Genomic DNA, 19,101 nt, shown 5'->3' on the forward strand with positions numbered 1-19,101 from the left:
TCTCAGAATTTTAAATTGATTGCAAATTCGTCCTCTTCGGCATAAAGTCGTGGTTTGATGTCCTAAAATAGCACGAAAACCAGACTTTCCCCTATCCCAATCTGTATGGTCACTCAAAAAAGATCTTTAAATTTACGTTTGAACGAGCTCCCTCCCAATCATCTTGGACTTTCTGTTTGATACAATCACCCCTGGGAAGAAACAAAACAAATAAACATGCATCGAAGATGTTTCTTCTGAAAAAATGCGACATTCCAAATTTTGAAGATTGGAGCTTGAAACGTCTATGGTAGGGTTCTCTGATATGATGTATCTAATAAAAGGATTTTCAATAAGATTGCTTGCTTTTTTGGTGGTTTTCCCCTTTTTTCAAAAATAAAAAAAATTTTCTCAGATTTTGGGTTTTAGGTGGTAACAACAAAATGAAAGAATTGTATATATTTAGAAGCAGCATAAAAAGCCAATACTGACGGTGTAGCAATTGTCATGAGAATTCCATTTTTAGTTTTGGTGAATATTGGTCCAAGTCACTTTTTACTTCCAGTTTTTTTTTCGCAAACTATTTTATAAGATTCTCTTGTGACAAAATTTTTTGAAACTTGTTCATTTTATTTAGTTGAATAGAACAATAAAAAGAAAGAGGGTTAATTTGACAGCTGGGTAGTAAGTTTCAATTTTGTTTTTCTTTCGCTATTCTATCTTTGTTTTAATGTCGGAATATATAAGGGATTTAAGTTCGAGGGGGAGAATTGTCCAGTTATGAAAGAGGCACATTTTACATATCCGTTATAAAATAATAACGTGGTTGGTATCAATGCAGGCAGGATGATTTTTGAATATCTCTACTCCTTCTGTAAACTATTCTAAGGCATAGGAAACTACAAAAAGACAAATCTACATCTGTTATAATCTACTGAAGCGATTAATGTTTCAGTAATTTTGTTTTTTGTTTGATTTTCTTTTAAGATTAACTGCATAATAATTAAATATATTATTGATTAAATAAGTTGATCCCTTTTCCATGAATCCTTGTTGTTTAAAATTTACTGTGTTTTATTTCATTTTGCATGCAATTTAACTGCTCTTTTATTTGAAAGTTTTTTCCTAAAAGTATTTAAAAATAAACGAAAAAAATTCCTAAAACATATTCCCTGTCACCCAACCACCACTGAAATTTTGGCATTTGGCCCCTCCCCTAGAAAATTGTCTGCCATCACCCTTAACCCCTACCCCAATTATGGCTTCCCCACATACTAGAGTCAGTTAAAATCATTTACCCTTTCAGCCGGGTTAAACATCTTCTGCATTAATCATGCTGTTATCAGGTATTCTCAAAGTTTGAGTTTGATTGAAACCATACAATGAAGTCGGAGGAGACATAATCCATGTTTCGATCATCATCTCCGAAACGTGAAAAAATAAGCACAAAAATATATACTTGCCGGCTAAGAACCCACCCCAAATAATTTGACCCCTCCCCCTGTAAGACAACAGCCTTACAATCGTATTTTCTGATTATATAATTTTTATTTAATTTATTTATTCAAATAATAGTTTTAAAGTGCAAATCAAATTTAGAGAAAAAATCTCTAAGGCATTTGAAAATTCCCGTATAATTCACGTAACATAATTATGCTACTGATATATTCATGCAAAATTCTGGAACCGTGTCTTACCCCTTCTCTCAGGAATGTGTGGTGGCACCCTGCTCAGAGGCCCCCAAAGCATTAGGGTCTCACTCTTATATTTATTTATTATAGCACTTTTGTTGAAATCAAACAGTTCGTGGTAACGAACTGTAAGTAAGGAGCGACCCGGCTCAATGGTAACCGAAACTCTAGAAAACGGTATTTTGATACAAATAGATACATCAAAAGAATTAGATTTTAATGCTGATTTCAAATATATAAGTTTCATCAAGTTTAATCCTACCTATCAAAAGTTAGGCGCCTGAGAAAATTTGGCTGATTTTCGAACAAAAGGGAAAAGACCCCCTAAAAGTTATAGAACCTTAATGAAAATAACACCATAATATTCCGCGTATCAGAGAACCCCACTTTAGAGGTTCCAAGCTCCCATCTACAAAAATGTGGAATTTTGCATTTTTTGCCAGAAGAAAAATCACGGGTGCGTGTTTATTTGTTTGTTTGTTTGTTTTTTTTTTCTCAGGGTGATCGTATCGAACTAGTGATCCTAAAATATCGTAGGATGGCTCATTGAAATTGAAATTAAAAGTTCTAGTGCCCTTTTTAAGTGATCAAAAAAATGGAGGGCAACTTGGCCCCCTCCCACGCTCATTTTTTTCCCAAAGTCACCTGATCAAAATTTTGAGATAGCCATTTTATTCAGCATGTTCTAAAATATTATAAGTATGTCTTTTAGGATGTTTTCATGAAGGAAGTTTTCATTGGGGAAGGGACATTGCTATGAAGGGGACGCCGGACTTCCCAGCATTATTTAAAAAAAGATCAGAAATTTAATATAAAAAACAAGTATTTCAACTGCAACAGCAGCAACATCGAAACTTTAAACGAACAGAAAATATTACATATATAATTGGGTTCACCCCGTAGTCAATGCCTCGCTCTTTAAACCAAAGATTTTTTAGTACTTTTATAAGAGCTATTTATTCTAATTAACGGCCTTTGTGATTAAGCGGTCATTTTTAAAGAATTGGAACAAAGTTCGAACTTTCGCTTAAATAGCAAGGTATTGACTAGGGGGCGAACCCCCTAATAAACGTATCAAAAATATATGAATATAGAAGTTCGTTACGTAAGTTAATTTGTAAGTTACGTATATTTATTACTAATAAAAACGTTCGTAAATAAAATTAAACAAGTTTCGAGAAAGCCATTTAACTAAATAAAAGTAAATTAAAATGAAAATTTTGTTTTAATTATTCTTGTACGGTGAGCCAAGATCAAAACCTGCATTTATTCAAAAACGTTCAAAAATTAAATAAAAAACAAGTTCTTTAAACTGAAAGTAAGGAGCGACATTAAAACTTAAAACGAACAGAAATTATTCCGTATATGAAAGGGACTGTCCCCTCCTCAACACCTCGTTCTTTACGCTAAAGTTTGACTCTGTCTCAGCTTTATTTTTTAAAACAAAAAAAAACTTTAGCGTAAAGAGCGAGGCGTTGCGGAGCGTACAGTCCCTTTCATATACGGAATAATTTCTGTTCGTTTTAAGTTTTAATGTCGCTCCTTACTTTCAGTTTAAAAAACTTGTTTTTTTTATTTAATTTTGAATCAAGATCAATGCACAGGTCAAATTTGGCCCGGAAAATTTCTGTGGTATTTGTAAATGATTTATTGCATATAGTTGATATATTTACAACCTGATTTTCTTAATTCAAGAATCATGCAAGTTGAATAATTTTTACAAAAATGCATCCAAGTCAAGGCCATTTCCAGTGGGGGATACGAAGTTTAATCTCCCCATTGAAATCTTTGTCCGACTAGTAAAAATGTATCGAAAATGCATATAAATAAATTTCTAATGCATTTCTAAAGTTTTTTGTACCCCCTTCCCCCGAGCAAAAATCCTGGTTGCGCCCTTCATCCATGTGTTAGCTAAATAAAAAAAAATTTGTTGCGCGCTTTAATCTTATTACTCGCCAGCACAGTCGCATGTGTCCTATTTAGGAAACTTAGCAAATGAACAAGAACCTTGGACCACTAGAATTTCTTAGTTGAGCATAGAAGCCAAAAAGTCATTGATCCAGGAATTTTTCCGAAATACCAAGTTATCCGAAATTATCAGAAAATTTGTTTGTCAGGTCGGTAGATTTGAATAGGACTTTAAGGTGAAGTCCGATTCTAATGAATTCTTGCGAAATTCCTAAGTTCTAGGACAATTTCCTAAATGCTGTTCAGGTTAAAGTGAGTCGTTGCTCATGCTCAAAAATTACGTACATCATTTGAAATAAGCCATTGGTGACACAAATATGCCATGCTTTGCCTGGCAAGGTGCATTGTGGCGGAAGTGTGCCATGTGCGATGAAACGGGTGGTGCTCCTAGACGTACCCACTCTTTTTATCTATCCACTGCTTACTTGGTGGTAGAGTGTGAATGAAGGCTTAATAAAACAGAAATAAAAAGTTGTGATGTCCTTTTTGAGTAACAAAAAAAAGTCATGTCTGATGAAAGGGCTGAATTTTGCCACTGTGTGCGTCAGCTCAGCAATTTCGCTCGAACATGGCCGAAATACTCTTAGGTGATAATTCTGAGATTCCAATGGGCTTACAACTATTTAAAAACTATACAGATATACATCCAGCCTGACGGGCTATAGTGTCACATGGTGCCATATTCGTTTCTAAACAATTACATAGTCCATGGCACAAAATGAATTGTTTTGTAAAATTAATATATCTGCAACATTGCTGGCAGTTAGAGAATACTGAGCTGTTACACATCAGCTAATTGAAGAGGCTGTATGGTAAGTGAGCCGGTTTCTTTCGGGTGGTAGGAAAGGGGGGTGTAGAACCCCAAAAAATTAATTTTCAGGGCCAAATTTTCATGAGAAGGTCTTCCTAACGATTTGAAGAAGAGATTTAATCTCTAGAATTTCCTGGTTTGGAGCAACATATTTAGTTTAAGCATGTCATAGGGATAGTAAGAGGAGAATGGCTTCCCTGTTATTACAGAAATTTTGTTTGTGTGACGGAAAACATTACACATACCTGATACTATTAGGTAGCTAGGAAGACTTCCCAGGATAAGTTCGGAGAAGCTTGAAAGTTGCAGGGTATTAGTTTTTGCGTAAATCTATCTATGTTCATAATATATCTATTGATTAATTATTTTAATGTTTACTAAGTTGCATAATTTTTGCTATGACCCGATGGTTTCTTTTTTTAATAATGGACACCATATCATATGTTTAGTTTTACAGAGGTGGAAAAGCTGGGGGGAGAATTCCACAGGCGCAAAATCTTTCTAACAATAGCACTCTTGAAACATAAACATTACGACATGGCTCCTTACAGAGGGGCCTTTCAGTTCCCTCTGGTAAAATCGCAAAGGATCATCTGTTTCAGAGGCATTGTTCATTTTCGAAGCTCTGTTAAAGTCTCTTTTTCCAGTGTTCATAATTCAGGAAGATTCAACCGCGGTTAAGGACCTGCTTTCTAAAATATATGATAACACTCACTTTTACACCCGTGAAACCAAATGCTTATATTTTATATTCATTCAAGGACATTGAGTGCCCTAATATCCTGGAGAGTGAACCTGTTGTCCTTCCGGGATCAAATATCATTCATACTAATATTATTTCTCTCTCTCTGTTCATCTTTCTCTCTTTCTCTTTCTGGCCATCTTTCTCTCTCTTTCTCCGTCAAAAGCCTATTAGCTAAATGGTGTTTAAAATTGAAGTGAGCCCCCCTCTAAGATAAAGAATTATTATTTTTAGGTGCCACGAGCTCATCGTGTGACCATTTTTGCTACTATCCTGCAGGCTCTGGTTGGTATAAGCAGGCAGATGTCAATTGGTTCTCCTCAAATACAAGCACTAAATACGACAGTAATAGCTAATCAGGCTGTAGCAAGTGCAAATGCTGCAATAAACAAACATATCCTTGCCATTAAAAGTATTTCAAAAGGTATTTAAACATATAAGAAAATAATTCTCCTTTATAGTCCTATTTTTAATATTCTCGATGCCTCCACCCCAGCTGGAATCATGGTATAAACTTTCGCAGGGGGGAAATACAATATGCCAAGTCGGATATAATACGAGGCTTGTCGTCTAAAAGACAAAGTAAGCTTGCTGCAAAGTCATATGCCCAATACTCTGCAGTATGAAGCCTTCTTTTTCGATTCTCGCCCTTCCAGTACCTGACTGTGTTTCTCGGGATATTTATCCCTTTTTGCAAAATTCATAGATCTTTCATGGAAACTTTTTCTTGAAAATGGATATGTAATTTTTTAGGGAAATTTGACATTTTCTGAGGGTTTTATTACTTGTATTCATTCACTATCCGTTTGGCTTGTACGTGTGTGGTACGTATTTGTCACTATTAAAATTTTGCCGCAATCAAATGATTACTTAAGGAAGGCAAGGTTCAATTTAATGACTTTATTTTTGAGTTTTTGAAGTTGATGACACAAAATATGTAAGATTGAAGGACCGTCCTAACACTTAATATCAACAAATCTAGCACGCCAAAAGTGGCAGTACTAGATTTTTTTTTGGTCCTATGCAATATTAATTTGGGGGGCCCAATGGCTGTTACTACAAACCGGGAAATCATATTTATGTAGAAGCGTCTGAGGCAAGCTTCATCAAATTTGTCACCTTTCACCAACAGGTATTTCAACAATATAAAGCCATGCTGCTCATATGACCAGATACTTATTGAAATACCTGAAGTACCTTAAAATGAATAATACACTTCTTAGTGATCCATTTTTCTAGAATATTTCGCAAAGATCAGATTTTTTTTCCTGCCTTCCAAAGAAGAGTTACCAAAGCATGCCGCTAAATACAGAGGAAAACCTGTTCTCTTGACGACTGTCATCAAATGTTGGTTGGGTGATCCCTTGGACATCTTGTATTGGAGCCACACTACACCACATTTCTGCTCTTCTGTTTTCAAACCATCTCAATATGAAACAACAAATTACTCATAAATTACAAATTACATTGGTGTAGTGTGGCCCCAATACAAGATGTCCAAGGAATCCCCAACCAACATCAAATGAGTAATTTGTTGTTTCATATTAAGATGGTTTGAAAACAAAAGAGCAGAAACATGGTGTAGTGTGGCCCCAATACAAGATGTCCAAGGGATCACCCAACCAACTCTCGACTGAAACGCTACCTCCATCAAACTGAAAGCAACGACGGAGACCTGAGATTAAATTCATTGGTTAAGAATGACATTGACACTCTCGGCAGATTAAGAGGAGATCGCTGATTCAAATAATTTTCCCATTCTCCCCCTAAACAGAAAATCTAGGACTGTGTCAGAATCTAGTGCACCAAACCTTTGTCAATGAATTGGGTCAACAGCTGTGCCTCGTCTCAAGTATATTTAATAAGAAGAGGAGAAGTACACATCCTTGCCAACAAGTAAAATATCCAATAGGAGTGTTGAGTTTCACACGGGCCCGATCAAGAGAAAGTGTGAGTAGACATGCCAGGACCCTAGAGATAATGACAACTGTACTTTAGCTTCATCTCAATCGTTATATAGCGGTTATGAGCTTTGCTGGTGGGCGAAGAAGTGGAGGTTTCACTGCGCGAAGTACCGTGCGGCGTAGCGCATGGATTCGAGCAATTATAAAAGGAGAAGAAAAAAAGTCTAGCAATACAGAAAACGTCAATATTTTTCTACATAATTTTGAGTTTTAGTTTGATAATTTTGAGTTTGAAACATTTCTAGTCTAAAACAATGACTTTAGGCCTATAAGATCAGGTTAATACTGGTTCTATATCAATGCATCAGCTATAAACTTTCCAAGTTGCTTTTTGATTATCCAAGAAGAGTTGTGTGCATCCTGTCGAATGGCACGGAGTGCGAAAGGGTAGAGAGTTTTGATTAATCTCATGTAAATATAAATTGGCCAGGGCCGTCTTAAGCATATTCCATACCACATCTGACATTGTTGACCATGTAGCTTAGGCTGTACATCTTTTCATTCAAAACCAAATATTTTTGGTACTCTAGCATTATGCGGGCCTTTCTAAAAAGTCAAGTTTGGTTAATGCTAATGAAATAAAATAGGATGAATTTATAATAGTTTAGAAACAATATTTGGGCTATATATTTGCACATTAGGGGGGTGGTGGGTAAAGCATAGCATATATTAAATACGTAACCTAACCCAACCTACGTACCTTTTTCCACCCATAAAGCCTAAAAAAACACAGTTTAATATCGTATACGCAATGAAAACCCCGCTATCATTGCCTAGTCTATAGCGGTAAACATGTCAAAAACGGGTTTTATGATTGCCTACTCTATAACATTTAACCCGAGAAGCCCGCATAATGCAAGAGTACCATATTTTTAAGTTATTTTAAAAAAAAGAACGTTCGCTCTTTTGGTGATGGATAACAATCTAATCTTTGTTTAGTAAGAATGTGCTCTGACACTCTTCAAAGGTTTGAAAGGTTGACTCTGAAAGGTTTGAAAGGTTGACTCTTTCAAAGATTTCACCTAAAATATAATATATGATTGCTTAACATTTACAATTTGAAGCTACCTTCGTGAAAACAACTAAAAAAATTAACTGAAAAAATTAATTTTGTGTGGTGTTTAAACCAAGGTATCTTCAAATTGTAAATGTTAAGCAATTGTATATTATGTTTTTAGATGAGTCTATTTTATTTTTATGTATATTTTTTAGTTTTATTTTATTTTTTCTCTACGCAGAAGACGCCATGTTAGATACAGGCGAAATATCGGGTTTTATTTTTTCTTCGTTTTCATTTACTCGCCATAGACCCGTTTGTCGTATTTATATTATTTGTGTTTTTTTTATAAATAAAGTAAAATAACAAGCAAAATAGAATAAATGAGTTAATAAACGAAATAATATCCATAGTTAGTAAAATAACACTACCACAAACAAAAGTCTACAAATATCATAAATAGTAAAATAGTAAAAAATAATTAAATATAAAACAATTTTTTTGTGTTAAATGTAGAAAATTAATTGTACTGCATTTCTTCAATCAAAACTGTCCAACCGCATCGATAAACAACAAACAAAAAATAAACAAACGATTATCAAATGTGATTAAAGACATCAAAAATTATGTACTAATTATTCCTGTTTAAATAAAATACAAGATAAGCTTGTAATGTATTTATAATCTATAAACGAACAATGTAAATATGTATTTATAATATGAAAAAAGAGCACACTGAGATTAATTTGATATTTATCTCCATAAAGTTATTTTGATCAATATGATGACAGTTTAAAAAAAAATTAATCCAAGAGATAAGTTTATTTGCTGATGAATATCAAATAAATTTACAAAATAGTTTTAAGAAAAACTGCGCAATAGATTATACAGGGTTTGAATGACATGAAGAGATAGTGAATTTGTTTTTATATCCAGTTAAAAATTGTATTGAGCCACTGAGTAGAAGTTAAAAAAAAAAACAATTGAAAACAAATAGAGTACAAACATAATTGGGTACTGGTGCGTTATATGGTCGGTTTTATATACTAATTAGAGACGAAACCCACCAGAGTGGTTATTTTCAAGAGACTGCTATTCAGAAGTGGATTACAAAGAGTAGTTCTCATTGCGTTTACGATATTTAAATTGTTGTTTTTTTGGGTTTAGGGAGAGGGAAGGTACCTAGGCTAGGTTATATTTTTAATATATGCTATGCTTTAACCCCCAACTCTCCCTAATGTGCAAATATATAGCCCAAATTTGTTTCTAAACTATTATATATTCATCCTATTTTATTTCATTAGCATTAACCGAACTTGACTTTTTAGAAGGGATCATATAACGCACCAGTACTCATAATTATTTCAGATGAACAAGCTTATATAAATAATGCGGGGCAAAGTTACCGTTAAATGAATAACAAATATTTATGACAAAGAATATAATCTGAGACACACTGATCTGCTTCGGCATAATTAGATATCAGGACATGCCCTCTTTGCCCAGCTGCATTTACAAAAACCTGTCATTTTGGCCTAACAGCAGCATAAAGCCGCAAATTAAGAGTATAATTCCTAAAGCTGTCGTTTCTAATAACGGAGCAGCCGAGTAGAAAGTGAAAAAAAAAAATAAAACAAGAAAATACAAATTTTGAAAAGAAACCCGAAATGCTGATACTGCAACAAAATGATGTAAATTGGAAATAATTTTGGCGATATATCTCAGAACAGAAATTTGTTATTCAAACTCTGTGTTGATATTGACTAAAAGAAAATAAGTTTTTCCAAAGAAAATAAGGAGCCATATTAACCTTGAACAGAACAGAACGCTACAAAACAGAAGCAGTATTGCACAATTTAATTTTTTTTATCACAACCCTTCGAAAATGAAAGAATTACTTTTCAAAAGTGTTAGAAAGGAGTATTTCATTTGCGTTAAGAAATACAATTTCCAGATCACAGATTTTGAAAGTAAATGCCACACTTGGAATTACCAGCTGGCTATGCATGACATACTCTAAAATACCTTCAAAATAAAATTAACAATCCACGTTTAGCCTAAAGGGCATGGTGAGGGGGACTGGCCCCCTCATATCTAGGATAATTTTTGTTCGAATCAAAGTTAATGTCGCTTTTTTTTACAATTTCAAATTTTTTAATTTAACTACTGTATAATTTTTAATACTGTCCGCACGGTTATGCTAAATATTAGAGGCGTTACTAGTACTTCAAACCTCCGACACCTTCTATTAAAATTTGACTTTTGTATGGCAATATTTTGAGAAAAGGTGTTTATTTAGTATGTTTGTTTTTCAAAATGAAATTTTGGTTTCCTTAATGAGCAATTACGTCCATAATAAGAGAGGAAGTTCGGCACCCTCAGCACCCATACTATACACTTTATCCTGTATTCGTGTATATAACCTTCTACATGAATGGAGGCGCACTTTAAAAGCTGGGGAACAACTAGGTGACACTCTGTATCTGCTAATTTTATTGGATTAATTGTCTGTAGTAATTTTTGATTTTTTAACGGTCTTTAAGTCCGAGACTGGGAGGCCACATAAATACCGTTTCAGTTATTTTAAGCCCTTTAATTGATAACATTTGAACCATATTCCCGCTAAAATTGGTGCATCGCAAGGTAAAAAGCCAAAAAATAGGCACTTAGCTCTGTCTAGGCTTCCAAACCTACTAAGCATGCAAAATCAAAGCATGATAATCTAGAGAAAGTCCCAATATTAACAAAAAATTGTAGTAGAAACAAAATATTTAATTCGAGGAATAAAATCCCAGCAGCATTAATTCACGGAAGTGTAGGGGAGAGGGAAGACTGTTTCTCGACAAGTAAGGGGAGATGCCCCACGCTGCTTTTCCCTTACACCTTACATGAAGTACTGCTGTAAAAGTCTGGTGGGTCTACCTTTTTAGCGCCAAGGAAACCAAAAATCAAATGTGATTCTTTGAATTGGTTAAGAGGAAATTTATACGACCATATAAATGTTAGAAAATTGGGAAAACCCGGGGACTCAATTTTTAATGCAAAAGGTATTCGATGTAGGTATGTAGTTTTAAAACTACGAAGGCACCAAGTGTGAAAATAAAGAACGTGTGTGAAAAATCAGCCGAAAATAAATGAAAAAATATGTCATTACGTCGCCCTAGAAAATATAACTTTCCTGATTGCTGTAGAAAAAGACAAACACTTCCGTTAATCGGCAGTAAACTGGGTAAAAAAACAAACAACTGGACTATGTAAGAATATAACACTAACATCTTGTTTCCAAATAGCAATTGAAAAGAAAGACACACACACACACACACACACATATATATATATATATATATATATATATATATATATATATATATATATATATATATATATATATATATATATATATATATATATATATATATATATATATATATATATATATATATATATATATATATATATATATATATATATATATTTTATATATATATATATATATATATATATATATATATATATATATATAACTGAACAGCAAAAAACCTAATCTATGCATTAAAAGGCTTATTATTAAAATTATTGCAAGTGTAAACGCTTTAAGTTATTAGTTAGTTGACTTACCTATACAATTCGATTTTTTTTTTAGAGAGACCAATTAGACTATCATTTTTTAAAAAAGTTATTCCTTTATTTGAATATCGATATATCAATAGAATCTTTTTCTTCTGACCGGAAAAAATCACTTTTCTTCCTTCCGTTTGATGTATTCTTACTAGCCTATATTTGTTCTATAGCAAACGGTTATATCGCCCGACTTATTGTTGAAATACTTGACTGTATTTGCGCGATTCAATCGTCCGGTTCGGATTTTTGTGTAAACTGGAAAAGTTCCCGCTTGTTTCTCTTCGTGGTCCAGTTTTGCAATGAAAGAGAAGCCACGCAATGAGAAAGTTGCTAATACTTGAATAATAATAAAAAAATCGTAGAAAACCCTGGTTTTCAGGAATGAATAGACCTTAGATGGAGCCAAGAGGTAAAAAATGTTTTTATTTTAATGTCCTTGGTACTTTAAGCGTTTTTGGAAAATCATCTCAAACTTGCTGCCAAAGCCTAACTTTACTTGCGCATTAATGAAAGCTATGCACATTTTTAATAAGTCACTCTTGGTGACAATGTTTTAAGAATGAATGAGCTCTTTATGTGTAAATTGTTACATATATCATTTAATATATTTATAAATGTCAAATTTGTGGTATTTTAGAATTTTTTCTGATATTGAGGAGTCTTAATCTTTACTTACAGACTTCAAGCAAACCGCTTAAAACTTCAATTTCTTATAACTAAGATCGGTTGTTCCTGCATAATGAATCCAAACTCTTACAAAAATCAAGTTCAGTCTAATGCCTAAAAATGAAGATTGTCCGACAGATACATTATCCTTGGCTTTGATTGCTCTTTGGCTATTCGTAAGGATATTTGATATTCACCTAAGAACAGCTCGTTAGAACTACTTTGTGTCGGGTTCACCCCGCCAAGAATACTTAAAAACGATTTCCACCTGACGATCTGTTGCTACGTGGAGTGCCTTCCATGTTTGAGGTAATCCTGGAAATCCTTTTCTCAGGGCGTCCAAGAGAAGGTTGATACCATAAAATTGAAGAGTAAGACAATTTCCGGACTAGCAGCGTATCGTCATCTATGATGGAGCCATGGAGCTTGTATTAATACTAATATTTTCTTTGATCCATCCTCCATTCTGTTCTCAAAGTTCATGCTACGAAATAGTAATGTACCTATGTCAAAGCCAAAAGTGTAATTTTTGTGGAAATAGAAAAATCATAATCATGGTACAGGCTAGGAATAAGTGAAGATGAAAAAGTGACGTTGAGTAACGAAAAGATAGATCAGGTGGACAGCTTCATTTGCCTTGGTAGTATTATTAGTAAAGATGGTGCAGATGTTAAAAGTAGAAAAACCAAGACTCAGGTTTTTTTTCACAGCTAAATAAAAGTTTGAAAGATAGGCATATTAGTGAAGTATGGCTCTGAAGCATGGCCGCGAAGAATGGACGAAGATTTGCTAGATGTTTTGCAGAGAAATTGCATACGAATTGTTTTGGGTACCCAGCTGACTGACATTATTTCAAACGGTTGGGCGTACAAATAGTATAGTTTAATGCCACTTTCTATGGCTATAATGAGAGAAAGGTTGAGATGGCTAGGGCACGTTCTGCGGATGAAGGATGACAGATTGTTAACGAAAAACGTAAAACTGAATTCGGCTAAATGGAAAGCAGACCGTCCGCGGTGGGGGGGGGGGAATTCATGAAGAAGGATTTAAGGGAAATTCCAACTTCCTGGGAGGATGTAAAGAGGGAGGTTTTGAATAGATTGGGAAGGAAGAGGAGCGTGTGTAGCTTAATTGGCCCCAGGCGGCTTGGCACTGCGGTGAGTTGTTAGTAATAGTAGTAATGATGTAACACGTTAAGAAGTGATTATACACACGATAAAAGGATCACAATGCAGGTTTTTTTTAGGGGGAAGTGACCCATATCACCATTTTCATTATATTTTCATTTAGTTTATTCCATTTTAGTTTTATTTTCATTATTAAAATTTGAGGATTAGTACGCGCATTTGTTATTATCATTTTATCTCGATTATATTTATTTAAATTTTGTTTATTCTTTGTAAATATTATCTTTTGAAAGCTTCTTGACATCTAGAACGGAATTTCCATACCATGTTTTTTTTTTTACCGTTTTGTTTGTTCGGTTGGTTTTGACTTCAGAGACGTCACATTATAGAAAGATAAACTTAAGAATAAGAATATCTCGATCATTCAAAACTAATGAAAGTAGTTTTTACTTATTTGTTTGTCACAGGATTTTCCTCTAAAATTATGATTTGTTTGTGCTTGGGTTTGTTTTTTTCCTGATTCTTTTTCCTGTACATATTTTACATCTTTTTTTGTCATTAAATCACGCAAGTAATCATAAATATTATATACAAGCATTTTAAGGTTTGTTAATCATGGTTACATGGTAAAGAACGAACCACAACTCACTAAAGCGAAAAAAAAGTTCTTCTTCGTAGACTGTATGGTAACACACATTTTCTATATGACACTATTTTGAAAATAGTAATTTTCATTCAGACCAAAAAAAAGAAAAGAAAAAAAAGAGCTTTTCTCGTCTTTAGAGAATATAAATAGAGAAGAAAATATTAGAGAATATAAAAAGGATAGTGGGAGAGGAAGGGAGGAAACTAAAACACAACAAGCATACAAAATAATTTATTGCGATTAAGAATTTTTAAGAATTGTAAAAAAGAGCCTGAAACCCCCTCCAAAAATAAATATCGATTAAAATAAAAAGTACATAATTTAAATTGCTCTTGCCGTAATTTCTTGACTGCAGATTTACAGTGCCCTGCTTTCAGCGACTAGGAAAACAACTTTTTTGCGTTTTTAGCACTAACGAATTCAAATTTTTCCCATAGGGATGATCATGTCGAGCCAATAGTCATAGAATATTGGGAGAGGGATCGCTGGAACGAAAATAGATCATACCAAAGCAAGCTACCGTTTTTTATCAGTTTTTGCCGCGTAATAAAAGAAAACCCATCACTAATGATTTTGTTACTGGCTATCAAAAACTCTTATCTACCTACTGCACCGTAAAATACAACAATTGTTTTAACTTTGATGTGATCTAGGCGTTAATTAAATGCTATAATAAAATGATATTCCCAAACGAAACTTTATGAAAAGAAATTTCAATCATTTTTTTTTAATTTTCAACTGTTTAAAAAGTTCAATAGTAAACATTTTCTTTTAGATAATTTTATGCATTCCATGAAAAAACGGAGTTAAATAAACAAAAGCTTGTGAAAGGTATAGAATTTAAACTTGAAAGTCCAAAAAATTTAACAAGGGTTCAAGCTTGTATGCAGAAGAATGGAACCCTTGGGCATTAGCTCCCCATAATCATGAAAGATTTTTCTAAGGTTTCTTAATTTTGTGGACGTTCAATCTATTTTCAGTATTATTTCCTTACTTGTGTCTTCTGAAGCATCCAACAACCCGAGACAATAGTCTTGCGCGTTTATCTGCAAGAGAGATTCACCTTCATTATTTAACAAATGAAACTCAGAGAGGAAAGAAAATAACAAAAAGAAAAATAAAATCAAAAAAGGTGAAAAAACAAGGATTTTGTCAGCCAGTGGTAAACTATGAAGAAGAAGAAATAAGCAAATATTTCGACAAGGACCTCCGCCGAGTCGTCCTCAGTGCTAAACAAAAAAGAAAGAAAAGAAAAAGAAACCAACGAAAATCAAACCTTTCGAAGTTTACTTGCCAACGACAGAACAGAAACAGAAGCTATTTACTTCATTATTTAACCAACCCCTTCCAAAAAAAAAAAAAAAATTAAACAGTAGCTGAAAAATATGTAACACTGACTAAATAATATACGTTAGTCACGTAAAAAAAAGCAAAAAAATAGCTAAAGGCTCTAAGATCAAATTAAATCTTAATTATCAGAAATTTTGTATGGTATGCTAGACAAATACACAAAAGTGATTAGTGCTGTGTTTGAGGGTAACATACCTGTGGTTAAGAAATGAAGGTAGTAGCTGGTTTCGTACTAAACAGGAATTATGAAGGGTTTGGTTCTATCACCACTTTGATGGACTTTGTCCTAAGAAGTATAGCAAAGGAAATGGGAGAACACAGGGTCAGTTATACTGATGATTCAAGCATCGTTGAGGAAATTTTTTAGCAAAATGAAAGAATTTTTGGTGGTTCTGAGAGTTCAGGGTACAAGAATAGGTATGAAAATCAAGGAGGCACACTTGTGCCTCTATAAAGAGGCGACCCACCACAATGTTAAGCGATTTCAGGTCCTAGAGGTCGCAGAGAGACGGCGGTAATTGCATTTTGTAGCCCGAGCTCAAACTAAGAAACTTGCAAAATTTCATCCTCCTCCGACTTTATCTTCATGGGGTAAACTGGGCCGGAAGTTTGGACCCTCCCACCACAGCCCCCTTTAACGTTGTCCGATTGGGCTGAAATTTAGAGGTTAAGCTTTCCTAGGGCCCGGGAGCTTATCCTCGAAATTTCAGCTCAATCCGATCACTCCTTCCCAGTTTTCAAAAAACCAAATATAGCCACTTAAAATTCATCTCTTTTTTTTTTTCTTAGCCACGCCTACAGGTCACAGTTGGCAACGGATCCGGTTGAATGAGGACTCATTCGAAGCAGAATTCGACCTGTTAGGGCCTTTTGATATTTTCAGACCGAAAAAATTATCCCCCGAATTTACATTTACGAAAAACCTCGTTTTCCTATATTAGCCCATGTTAATTTTTCCCTCCACAACCCCCCTTTAACGTTGTCTGATCGGGCTGAAATTTAGAGGATAAGCTTTCCTGGGGCCTGGGAGCTTATCGTCGAAATTTCAGCTCAATCTGATCACTCCTTCCCTGTTTTCCAAAAACCACATATCAAGATTTTTGGGAATTTGCTTGCGTCGAAAATACCTTCTATTTGCTAAACAACAATTACTATTGTGTTTGTATAGTCCAGCGGCTGAGACTTCAGACTTTCAGGCGGAAAACTCGGGTTCGATTCACCATCAGAGCAACTTTTTTATATACTTTGAAAAGAAACTCAGTTTCTTTTTTAAATTATTTGAAAAAAATTACGTTTTCTAAAGAGTTAAAGAGGCTGAGTTACAAGGTCGACCCTTAAAACGTACAGGGATTAGGAGGCACAGTTGGGGGGCTGTTAAAGAGGCTGAGTCACAAGTTCGAACCTTAAAACGTACAGGGATTAGGAGGCACCCTGTACGACGTGATTTGAGTATTCAGGAATTAAAAGCCTTAACACAAGAATGTTCAAGAGCGGGGGGTTTGGGGGCGGCAGCCCCCCAACTTTAACTCCTGACACGATCAGCTAACAGTTAGTCAAGCAATAATAAGTAATAAACTGTACAAAAACGTGCAGAAATTATTTGAAAAAACTACGTTTTCTAAAGAGTTAAAGAGGCTGAGTTACAAGGTCGAACCTTAAAACGTACAGGATTAGAGGCACAGTTGAGGCTACCACCCTCAAACCTCCGCTTTCGCAGCCTTTAAATATAAAAAAATTTCTTTAAACTGAAAGTAAGGAGCGACATTAAAACTTAAAAGAACAGAAATTATTCCGTATATGAAAGAGGCTGTGCCCTCCTCAACGCCTCGCTCTTTACGCTAAAGTTTTTATTGTTTAAAAAAAGAGTTGTGAGAAAGTCAAACTTTAGCGTAAAGAGCGAGGCGTTGAGGAGGGCACAGCCTCTTTCATATACGGAATAATTTCTGTTCTTTTTAAGTTTTAATGTCGCTCCTTACTTTCAGTTTAAAGAAATTTTTTTTTATATTTAAAGGCTGCGAAAGCGGGGGGTTTGGGGGTTGGTAGCCCCCCAACTGTGCCTCCTAATCCCTGTACGTTTTAAGGTTCGACCTTGTAACTCAGCCTCTTTAACTCTTTAGAAAACGTAGTTTTTTTCAAATAATTAATGTTAAGAAGACTAAGTCCCTAAGACTGGAAACAAGTGGAGCTGAAGAGGTGATGATGGGTAACGAGAAGATCCATCAAAGGGACAACTTCACTTGCCTTATTAGTATTATTAGTAAAGACTTTAGGTGCAGTGAAAAAGTTAAAAGTAGAATATCCTAGGGTGTTTTTCACAGTTGAGAAAAGTTTGGAATAATAGGAAGACAAGTCTCCAAACCAAGGTTAGAATATTGGAAGCTACAGTGATGACATGGTCAAGAATGGTTCTGAGTGTGGGCGCTACCAAAGACAGAGGACAGTTCGCTAGATACTTTCCAGAAAATTTCCTACGGACTGTTTTGGGTACCCGATTGACCAACTGTACTTCAAGTAGTGAGCTGTACAAAAAATGTGGTTAGTTCTGCTTTCTAGGGCTATAATGAGAGAAAGGTTAAGATGGAAAGGACATGTTTTACGATTGAAGGATGAAAGATTCCCAAAGATCGTCCTTGTCTGCCAACCATCTAGGACCAAACTAAATGCAGGTTGTCTCTGAATGGGGGAGGGAACATGCTTTAAAGAAAGATTTAAGGGAAATTTGAACTTCTTGGGATGGTGTTCTGAAAGAGGCTTTGAATAGATTGTGATGGAGGAGGAACGTGCGTAGCTTTATTCGCTTCAGGCGGATTGGTGCTATAATGAGCTGTTAGTAGCAGTAGACATCATGATCCTAATATCTTTGTTTTATGTAATGACCGAACTTTAAACAATGACTACGGGATGGAGGGTTAGATGATTTGCCCTAGAGAAAAATGGCAAGTTAGGCCAAACTCTTTCTGGATGGTGCTCTATAGATTGACAGCAGTGGAGGGGCTCCTCTTCGTGTCTCTCATATCATGTTTTTATTACAGGTTTGATTGTTTTTATTGTTTTTTATTGTTTTATTGTTTTATTGTTTTATATTGTTTTTTATTTGTTTACAGGTTTTTATTGTTTCCTATTACAGGTTTGATCTATTTCTTTCCTAGTAGCAGGAAATTGGTCTTCAGAGTTACTTTTGAGTGTTGTACATTGTCAAAGTGAAAATTAGCTTGTTTCAATTCGAAGGGGCTACAAAAAAACTGAAAAACACATCAAAAAATTTGTTTATTTGTATATTTGTTACTTTTTTACGAGTCAGACCAAATTTCGAGGGGAGTTCAAAATCGCCCCCACACCCTTTGATACAATCTTGACCTTAGGGATTACCCGCACGAAAATTCGTAAAATGCAAAGCTCACTTCTCTACGCTATCCATAAGTTTCAATAGACGGTAATAAATAAAAGTACGGCTTATTAAAAAAAATTTTTACGATAAAATTTATTCGACAAGAGGAGATCTACTTCAAATTGGAAAACCGTTAATGGTTTATTTTACT

General features: G+C 34.5%; 1 protein-coding gene across 1 annotated transcript in view; it reads left to right on the forward strand.

The window, feature by feature from the left end:
• LOC148944796 (pancreatic lipase-related protein 2-like) overlaps positions 1-19,101 on the forward strand; it is a 147,053-nt gene that overhangs the window by 27,702 nt on the left and 100,250 nt on the right. The window contains exon 2 of the mRNA XM_089100809.1: positions 5,426-5,615. Coding sequence (XP_088956935.1) covers positions 5,426-5,615 — 190 coding nt within the window. The remainder of the gene's footprint in view (positions 1-5,425; positions 5,616-19,101) is intronic.

The sequence above is a fragment of the Artemia sp. Qi Xiang Cuo genome, chromosome 14 (genome assembly GCF_049724085.1).
Source record: "Artemia sp. Qi Xiang Cuo chromosome 14, ASM4972408v1, whole genome shotgun sequence".
NCBI classification, from domain to species: Eukaryota; Metazoa; Arthropoda; class Branchiopoda; order Anostraca; family Artemiidae; genus Artemia; species Artemia sp. Qi Xiang Cuo.